The sequence below is a fragment of the Pyxicephalus adspersus genome, chromosome 3 (assembly GCF_032062135.1).
Source record: "Pyxicephalus adspersus chromosome 3, UCB_Pads_2.0, whole genome shotgun sequence".
NCBI classification, from domain to species: domain Eukaryota; kingdom Metazoa; phylum Chordata; class Amphibia; order Anura; family Pyxicephalidae; genus Pyxicephalus; species Pyxicephalus adspersus.
The window spans coordinates 91,730,310-91,740,793 of NC_092860.1; the positions used below are offsets into that span (position 1 = coordinate 91,730,310).

The 10,484-nt window shown below is 36.7% G+C and overlaps 1 protein-coding gene across 3 annotated transcripts in view; it reads left to right on the plus strand.

Moving 5' to 3' along the window:
• Positions 1–10,484, plus strand: part of AIMP1 (aminoacyl tRNA synthetase complex interacting multifunctional protein 1) — a 34,584-nt gene extending 24,100 nt beyond the window's left edge. For all 3 annotated transcript variants that reach the window (XM_072405677.1, XM_072405675.1, XM_072405676.1), the window contains exons 5-7: positions 3,679–3,884; positions 7,619–7,787; positions 10,226–10,484. In XM_072405677.1, the coding sequence (XP_072261778.1) occupies positions 3,679–3,884; positions 7,619–7,787; positions 10,226–10,392 (542 nt within the window). In that variant the 3' untranslated portion in view covers positions 10,393–10,484. The remainder of the gene's footprint in view (positions 1–3,678; positions 3,885–7,618; positions 7,788–10,225) is intronic.

Below are 10,484 nucleotides of genomic sequence, written 5' to 3' on the forward strand. Positions count from 1 at the left end.
CCTGTTAGTCTGACTTTTCCAAAAAAAGGAGAGCTGTGTGCCACAATACCCACTCTATTCCCAGAGGGGCTTTTTCCACTTCATAGTTTTTAATTCAATGAAATGGCACAAAGCAGTCTGGCTGCTTTACAGGAACAGGAGAGATTTCCTGTTCTATTCTGAGGCAGATGAAAAATAAAAGTATTTTTTTATGCTAAAAAAGTCTAAGTTCTTATTAGGACACAAAATATGAATGTTTTATAATCATAAAGTGTCAATAAAAAAAAAAACTTTTTAGTTTTTGAGATCCAATGTTAACTGTATATTTGCAGTATATTCTTTGGGAAGTAACTTTGTCCTAAAGTTAATAAAAAAATATTTTTCTCCTCCCCTTTGGTGTTGCCTTAAAAAATATTATTTACAACCTTGAAATACATACCAGGTTATCCGTTGGGGTTACCATCCAGTCCAACCTGTCTCTGGTTCTCTGACACTACTACAGTCTCAGACAAGATTTGTGTGAAGCAGTGTAATTGACTGGCTACCTTTATCTTATGCAGAACCTAACTACCACAAAAAAAGGGAAGTGTCAGGGAACCAAAGGCATAAACCAGCACTGATACGGGTCAATTTTTCAGGGTTTTAAATGTTATTTATAAAGTATTTGTTATTTATGACTGACTCATTTGGGACCTGATTTAGCAGGATTGATATTATTTTATAAATATGTATTTATTTTGATTAGGATTATATCATCCAGTCATCAGATGGAGCTCTATTCTGTTCACAGCAATACCATTATTACTTTTCAGCTGTCCTAAAGAAACCCATTGTAAAAAGAACTACCTGTAAGAGCAGTTACCTATCCCTTACAGTTGACCGCTTAGTCAAAGGTTCCTAAAAAAACAAAACAAAAAAAGCAAACCTTTCTGTTGTGGTACTCTTATAACGAACTCATTGTGCATTGAGAATCCTTTCTCATACCTAGACATAGATTTTGATAAAATATATATAAATCAACAGTTTAAAATACCAATGTTTATTATACCTCCTATCCTTGGCAGTTTTTCATTTTGTTGTTTTTATTTTTGTTTTCATTTTTTTATTTTAATAAATAATCAGTTACATTTCTTTTAGAATTGTCAAGCAAATAACCAGAAATATACAAATCACAAAAAAAAAATACTTTCCTTTAAGTTACACATGTTATCCGTGTAGTGGCCCTGAAGGTCTTTCTTTGCATTCAAATAATACTATAGGGTGGAAGTAACATTCACCATGCCTTAAAATATAGTTTTAATCATTGCATGTGATTTTCCTCTTAAGTAACATATATCTGTGCTTTCTGTATGATTGTTACAGGTAGTATTTTAAAATTAAAAGAAACTCGCCCACAAATTTCCCCTCCCCTTTACTATAAAATAACATACATACCCTTTGGTGTATTGAATTTCTATTCGTTTGGTTTGCTCTTTGACAAACCTTACTACATGGCTTTTCCCCTGAACAGACATTACTACAACTGCTAGCTTTAAGCCTACTCTCTAATGCCTCCTGGCTCTTTTAATTGCTCTCTATAGCAGGTTAGGACCCTGTGATTTTACCTTGAAAGGGAGGTGGAATTTTAATGGTTATGTCTGGCAGACATAAAAAATTAGAACATCTCCAGAATAAAGTCCCAGTAAATCCTTGTAAAAGCTGAAAGGCCTTGAAGGTTTTTAGTTTGTTGGCCTTATCTCCTGTAATGAGATCTCATTATGTTGTAAAACCATTGATGCACCCCTTTTTTGGCTTGATTTGGATTGCTAATACTGTCTTATTAGGAAGAACCTTGTCTCTGAATTTTTTACCTCTTTTGCCAGGGCTTGATCTGCCTAACAGCTCCTAGAATGTGCTTTATTCCCATAACACCATGCTAATCAATGTTTACTAAAAACCGAATCTCTGTGGAAAGAAATTTCCATTCCAACTGCCTATTTAATATTCCACAATTGTTTTAATGGAAAATTCTACTTTTTTATATAATAATATATTCTAGAGGCAGCTTTTCTCCATAGTCCAAGCAAATAAAATCCTTTCCTTAAGGTTTTATTTCCAGATATTGGTTGGTGACCAATGTAGCTTTGTTCTTTATCAACATGCTCTATTCTCCTCTAATTACATTTGACACTTGAATGTTAGCACAGTACATGCTGAGAAAGAGTCACAGCTAGAACTTTCCAAAGCAACTGATTCTTGTGCAACTAAAGATTAGATTTTAACTAATGCAGTCCATGTTCAACCTTTTCAACAACCCGATTAAAAAGAGTTGGGTTGACTTGGTTAAGGGTTTAAAAAAAGCTTAACAAAACATGTAGAGACATTTCATATATATTCTTCTTTGTCATCTCATTTTAAAATATGTAACAATGGGAAACATCGGCACAATTTTTAAATCGGGTTTGTGTTGGTTGGTGTGGTCCATTATAGGCATCATCTCTTAGTGTGTTAGCAAAGATAACCCCAACACAATAAACCCTGCACAAAAATTCCCAAGCAAGTCAAGTAACCCAACATGCAGGATAGTCACTCCCTCAGGCCCAACTCATACAATAAACACCAACATTTCACAGTGACCACAGCATCGTACCCATCATGTGGAATAACCCCCTTCCACACCTTCTTCCAGCCAACACAATACCCCCCACCCCAGCCTGCAGAATCACCCCTTTCAGCCAGCTAGCATCAGTCATTATTTTTATTTACTAAATCAGTATTTGTAAGCAAACACATACCTTTCCTGAGTCTTCCTGGGTTCTGTGCCTGACTTCCTGTCTACTTGTCTGACTTCTCTCTGACAGGGTTGGGTCTTAATCTAGGATTTTAACTAGTTTTAATTTTCAATGTTTTATTTATTGTGGTGATCTGGTGATTTTTAAAATGCCCATAACAGCATAGACATCTGACTTTGGCCTTTAAAGAAAGTGTGACTGGGGATGTCAATAACCATGGGCACCTATGGCTTCTTTTTATCAGATACTTCTTGCGCATTTATTAAAAGTAGATGTACATGGCATGAGGACTCCAAAGGGTTACACATTGTTGACAGCTACTTTGTAAGTGCATGGAACATACAGCCCAGAAAAAAAATACTCTTCTCTGAATCATAATATGTTACTAGTTGGCACACTGACTTTTCTCCTATCCTTTTAATGCATCGGACTCCTTGTGGTTTTCATTACTTCCAGGAACCATATATGTATGTTAAGTAACATCCTTATAAAAGCATATCTAAACCCAAGGACAAAGTGAAATATTTTGCAGCATACCCGTATCTCTATGTAACAGCAGCTTGTTTACATTTTTTAAAATTTTTTTCCCCCCTTCATTTTCACAGGGTGAAAAGCACAGGAATTATGCCATTCTGGACAGACAAATATATTTTATTTTAGCCTGTGACTTCTGCAATAAAGAACATGCTTGCAGTTTTTATTGTAAAGCTTAGTTCCACTTTAAGCACACAAAAAGCTTACATATGTACACACCCCATTGCTAAAACGAAGAAGTAAGAACCACTAGAGGTTAGATAGGTTGACCTCTAATGTATAGAAAGTAAAATTTAGCCTTTAAATTTGTATACCTAAAACCATATATATTGCATCCCATGCTGCATGAAGCCCTAGTAAACTTTGTGGATTCTTTGTTTTTGTTTTTACACAGGAGAAAAAAAAGAGAAGAAGCCAGCTGTAGCCGATGATGAAGCTAGACCTGTTGATGTATCTCGTTTAGACTTGCGTGTTGGCTGTATTATTTCTGCCAAGAAGCACCCGGATGCAGATTCCTTATATGTAGAAGAGGTAGATGTAGGAGAGGCCTCACCAAGGACTGTTGTTAGTGGCCTTGTCAAGCATATTCCTCTTGAACAGGTATGTGGTTATATCCATTAGTGGTTTGTTAATGAAGACTCCTGAACAGTAGAATTTGAATATATCTTGTGGACAGGTGCAGCTTAGTGTTGTATACACACAGTTGATTGCACACAGTCTGCTTACAATGTTAGTTTATGAGTGAGTAGTGCACTAAATGCTAGCAGATCAAAAGCTAACCCACAGCTAATGAGGCCTTCATTAAGGTTGGCATCCTTTCGGCTGGTGCCCAATCTAAACCCTGTTACCCACATGTTGTCCTTGATAGTTGAAACATGGCCCTCAGACCCCAGCAGCCAGTGCTAGTAGATGCATTGATCTGTAAAGGCACTACAGTGTAAGTGAGTTCAAGTCCTATCCTGTAACATGTAACCAGTCTCTGTTTTAGTTCTGCAGCATGTTTTCAGTCTTTATCTATGCCTGTGGAAAAGCTACAGTCTCTTGAGCATTTTCATGTAATGTGTAAACAGACAGCCTTTATTAGCACTGCATATATCCAATATATAGAGTGCATTTTACACAGCCCCTAAGAGAAATTAGGAGCTGCAAGTTGACTTCATCTATACCTTGTAATTTGACAAAACCACTGCTCTAAAAATCACCTTATTTCCAATGAGAATCAGGGTTCTGTAGCTCGCTGATTCCAACTCATAGCGGATGAGATCCCAAAACTTATTAAATGTTGCCTTGTATAGCAAAACTAAACATTCAGATGTCTTTATTCAGCTCTAAAGGTGGAGTAATATATTCCTTTCCATAATCATTCGAAATGGCAACTATTCTAAAATTAATATTGTAAAGTGAAACACAGTTTCCTTCTATCAAAGCAATGATTTCAAGCAATATTATTTTTGTGAGTTCTTCATCCCTGTTTTATGAAGCCCAGAGCGAGGAAAAATAGCATCTAATTTGAAGACTATTTTCCCTGTTTCATTTTTTCCCACTGGGACTGGTCTTTTATAACTGCGTCCTTAGTGCCAAAATGAATACTAACCATGGGAAGCATTACAAATGGTTGATCAATAATTCCTTGGAGTACAGCAGGGAGGATCTGTACTCTGCCAAGTTATTTGGCTAATTAGATAATTGTCTGTGATGTTTGCTTCAGATTTAAAATAAATAGATGCATAAATAATAAGGAGCACCTGGGAAATTAGGAAAAAAGTGCACTTGATATGATTCATGCCGCCTTAAGTACATACATAAAACAACAATTGAAAAATAAAACATCTGGTCAATTACATTTTATAGTCGTACATCTTCATCATTGCTAAAAATATTCAGAGTAAGGTATCTATCAAGGAAAATAATTTTCCAGCCACAGAGAAAATGGAGCATTTTATTGCCTCTATGTGCAGTCCAAGTGCAGAGCTTAAAGCAATATATTTCTAATTTTTAACATTTACATCACCAAAATTAAAATGTTCTACACACTTACAGGAACTGAGAGCAGCTCAAACAAAATTGATCCCAAATGCCAATTGTCATGTTAAATGCATTGAATAAAGCTGAAATAAAAAAAACAACAAATGTTATATGGATGTAACTACTTCCATGATCTGGTGACACACCAATTAAGGAATGCTCTGTTTTTGGGTGGAACATGGAGCTCAATGTAACCTAGCTATAAGGAGAAAGGTACATAATTCTAAATATTTAGATTAGATTAAGTCCCACCTAATAAATCCATTATCAGACAGGTGGTTGTTGCAGAAAGGGACACGCAATGTCCCTTCTGCAACAACTGCTACCTACCTGTCGTTTACCACCCAGCATTCAAGGTTTTAGGTTGCTAGGGACAGGCTGGGCTTCAAGGACATGAATTGAATGTTGCTGCCTATCATTTATCCTGCAGACTGGTGACATTTAGTAACTTTAGTTTAGTAACTAAAAAGCAAATTTTAGCCAACAGCATTGATGCTACTTTGTCTTTCTTGGTGTGGTCAGTGGTAGGTTTTGTGTGACAGTGCCATTTATCAGTAGCCCAGAACCCACCATTAGTCATGGCAAAGAAGCAGAAATATCCAAGATACAGCAGCCAGTCAGACATGGAGGAAGCTTCATTTAGGGAGGCTAAATCTATTCAATAGGGCTGAAAGAAAAAACCTTTAAAGGGTATAACACTCCCTGGTGTGAAACTGTACAGGATTCTGTGAGTGAAATAAAAGGAGATACATGTTTTGAATTATTTTTCCTTCTGAAAATAACTTTAAGAAAATTATTCCTGCTGTTAGCCATCATAAACTGAGGATTACATTTCATCTAAAGGAAGAGCTCATTTTCATTCAGATGTTTTGTTTCAGCCCCCCCCCCCCCCCCCAAAAAAAAAAAAAAAAAAAAACTTAGCTATATCTTATTTCTGGCAGGAAAACGTGAAAGGAATGGTTGGATCAATACTAACCAAACCTGTTTTGTGTGTATTTTGGCATTTTGTGTCTTTCTCAGGACATGTGCTGAAAAATTTTGCACTGTTACAGTGATTAGATTTGGGCACATGCAGCATTTTGTGTTTCCAGTTTAACACTAATTTAATGCCTGTAAGATGGATTATGTATTTAACATCATCCATTGAATGGATGATGTTAAATACATAATCCTGCTTACTAGGATGATGTTAAATACATATTCCTGCTTACTAGCATCTAGAAAACTACTAAAACCTAAATTATAAGGTAAATATAATATTATAAGTTAAAGTTAATAAAATGCATTACATTTGATGTGAATAGAGATGCATCTCCAGAGTGTCTTTTCCCTTTGAGAACTTTAGAAGCATTCTCTAGTCTGCAGACTAATTAGATTGGTTGGGCACAATCGTGCTGTGAAAAAAAATTGGGTATTTGTTACTTTGCAAGGCTACATTAGAATTAAACTGTTTGGTATTAATTGATTGTTGATCAGTTTAGGATCACCTTTTTCTATTGAAAGTCTTTAATCTGTGTACTCATCGCACCCAGGGAAGCCCTACTATCTTGGCTTCTGCCTTTTTTCTAGGACCCCCTCTTCTGTACTACGCCACCATCTTCTTTCTTCGGGTTCTTGATGACTTAAATTAACGCCGATCTCACGCTGCACATGTGTGAAATTGAGCTCTTGTTTTATCACATTTTAAGAAAGCTTCTGATGGTACAGTGCCCAATCCCAGGCATGCGCAGAAGAAACAGCTTGCAGCCTCCGGTGATATGTGCCACTTTGGGACCTATGGCTATCATCCCTCATCATTTTACTTTTGCAGCTATTTCCCCCATTCAATAGCACAGGGATACACAGGAAAATTTTTTGAATGATAGTTTTTTTTTGTATAAATTTAAATAGGAGACAGAATTAAGAAGTCAAATAAACATCATGCAGTACATGTTTCCCCTATGTTTTAAAGTGACATAAATATGTTGGGGTTAGGTCTTTCGACTTGTGGCATGCTGTTTGCTGGTATTGTTTTGTACTTGATAAAATTTTCCAAAATGCTTGGGTTTTCAGGATGTGTTCATGTGAATGTTTATCTAGTGGGGGTGTTTTTGTTCTGGTTAGTTTTCTTTGTTTTATAACACCACATAAAGATAAGAAGTAACTGGCACATGAAGTGGAATTTTATGTCTTTCAGTGTTTTGCATTACTTCACTTTCCAATTTATTGGCTTATGTTTGTGTGATTATTTCCCTTCTGAAAACAAAGTATTTTAAGAAAACCTGGGCGGATGTTTTTTTTAGGTCATAACCCTGTCTGATCCTTTTTAGATGCAGAATCGGATGGCGGTGCTACTGTGTAACTTGAAACCTGCCAAAATGAGAGGGGTCCTTTCTCAAGCCATGGTTATGTGTGCAAGTTCCCCAGAAAAGGTGGAAATACTTGACCCTCCCAGTGGAGCTGTTCCTGGAGATAGAATTACCTTTGATGAATTCCCAGGTAATATAAGTACAGTGTTAAGGGGTAGGGAGGGACAGGATTATTAACTTCTATAAACATTTATAAATAAGTTTATGAACTCATTGTTATGTGAAGGAGGGAGGTCTGATGAAATGCAAACATGGGCAATGCCATCTAAAGCATGTTTGAACATCTTTATCATGTATACTTTAAATTAATATACTTTATTGTATTACTATAACAACATTTTAATGGAAAGGAATTGATTGCTATTAAAAAAAGTTAGATGCCCATGTATGTGTAGACTTTTATGCCAAACAGAATGTGTTTCTCCTTTCAGACCCCTACTGACCAGCTGTTTCAAGGTCACTTGCCTTCAGCATTGGGGCAGCCAGAGGGTTTATTTACTTGTTTAATTTTTCTCTGCCACTTTGGCATATATCCGAAAAACCAACTCAGGCCAGCACACTTGTGTATGCATCTTTCTCAGAGAAAGCTGTAATAAAGTAATGTAGTCTTTCCTGACCTGGCTGAAAATAGTATGTTGCAATTAAGAATATTTAGAAAGCGCCTAACTGTGATAGCCTATGTATATATATTGAGACAAGTAACAGGCTAGAATGCCTGGAAAACCCTGATCATGAAGAATTCAGTTTGTATGCAGCAGATTCTAGTTAGAGCTATTGTGCTGCTATTTAACCACCCCACCGTTAAACCCGACCTTGGTTCGGGTTTATCGATTTTGCAAAAATCGATAAACCCGAACTTTTCTCACTATTTAAATCCCCTCACTTACCTGGTCCCCGCTGCGATGATCAGTTCTGTTTAATACAGTTCTGTATTAAAAAATACTCACCTTCTCCCCACAGCTCTTCCGGACACGTCTTCTGTCTTCTTTCTTCATCCGGCGAGTGCAGTGACGATCACTGGGGTTTCCCGGTGACGTCGCTGCATGCGTCGGTGCAGGCGGGAGGCAGGGCGGGAAATTCAAAATCCTGTGCATTGAACTGAATACAAAAAGGCTGTATTGAGTCCAATACAAAGAAATCCTCATATAATATATATATAATTGGAAAGAATTAGAACACCCGGCGTTCACGTACGCGTCCCTCGGCGATTCCTGATGATGTCCGTGCGTGCGCCCGTCGATGGGGGTCGTAGCGGGGAATTCAAATATTTTGTATTGGATTCAATACAAACTCCTGTATCCAATCCAATATTAATTGTATTGACAGTTGTAAACAGAGGAGGATGAAGGGGTGGGGAACACAGGTTCTGTTATACAAATCTAGGAAGATATAGATCTTTGGATTAGGTTAATATTATTTACTTTATTGCACCCATATATCGCCAATCTACGATCTGTGTTGTTGCATCCATCCAAGTTTACATATGCAACTCCTAACATTTGGCACCACATATTCTTGCTGATTTTACTCTTCTCCATATCCTGCTTTTTTGGATGGCAGCATAAGCTCCAGGTTTCTTTTTTGTATCTGAAGCTATAATAAAGTACCCAGACTTACTTTTCTCTGGACAAAGATGTACTGCTTAGACACAATTGTAGATCATATATTTTGGATTGTAGACACAAATTAAGTTTAGATGAAAACTTTGCCCAAAAATTAGTCAAATGTAGGACAGATCACCAACAACGTCTATATACTCCCTGCAGCTGATCTTATATCCATAACTGGTTTAGCATATCTCAGCCTTAATTGTTTTCAGTATGGCAGCAGAGTAGTCATGTTTTGCAATGTAATATGTCAGGAAGTACATTTACCAGATGTTCTCTAAAGGTGCGCGTAGGTCCACTTTCTCCTTAACAATAAAAAGATTATCTATAAATAATATATTATTTCAGCTTATTATGAAAACAGAATTGTTATTGCCATTGCCTCTTTCAGATATATCAAACATTTCTTTTTGATTTGATTTCATTCTAAAGCTGATAAATGTAAGCAGTCTCTGACTACACAGGGGAAATATTACCTCCTGAATCTTTATTCACCTATACCTTTTAAAGTCTTGTAAGGCTATACCCAAGGAGACTTCAGTGCAGCCAGGCATCTGAAACAGAAAGAATACTGACATTGCAAAGCAAGTGCCCTACAATGTTTTGACTGTAGAAGTGTAAAGCTCCTCCTGGTTGCAGTAAGGATAACAACATTAGTTATCTCTTCACACATTTCACTTTCTATTCTTGACTAAGTATATTTCAAAAAGGGTGGAGAGTGGTGAAAGGTTTAATTCTATTTCAGATCCCTAACAAATTAGCAAAAATGGGACTTTGAATCACAGTGATCTGTTGTATTTTGGATGTAAAAAACTCTTCTAGGCTGACTTATATGGGAGTATGGAAGAAATACCTTTCCACATGTATTTTTCAGCGGTGTTTTGTTAAATAATTACTTTATTCCTTTTTTTTTAATTCCAAATAGATAAATGGTGAATGTTTACAATCCATTGTTTTTTAGGAGAACCTGACAAGGAGCTCAACCCTAAGAAGAAGACTTGGGAGCAGATCCAGCCAGACCTTCTGACTAATGATGCATGTGTAGCTACGTACAAGGGAGTGGCATTTGAAGTAAAGGGAAAAGGGGTTGTCAAAGCCCAGACCATGTCTCGAAGTGGCATTAAATAAAAGTTTTGGATTCATGCAAAAGTACCCTCATGGTGCGCTTGTGAGCTTTCAACGAACAACTACAATAAACGCTGACAAATTGTTCATTCAAA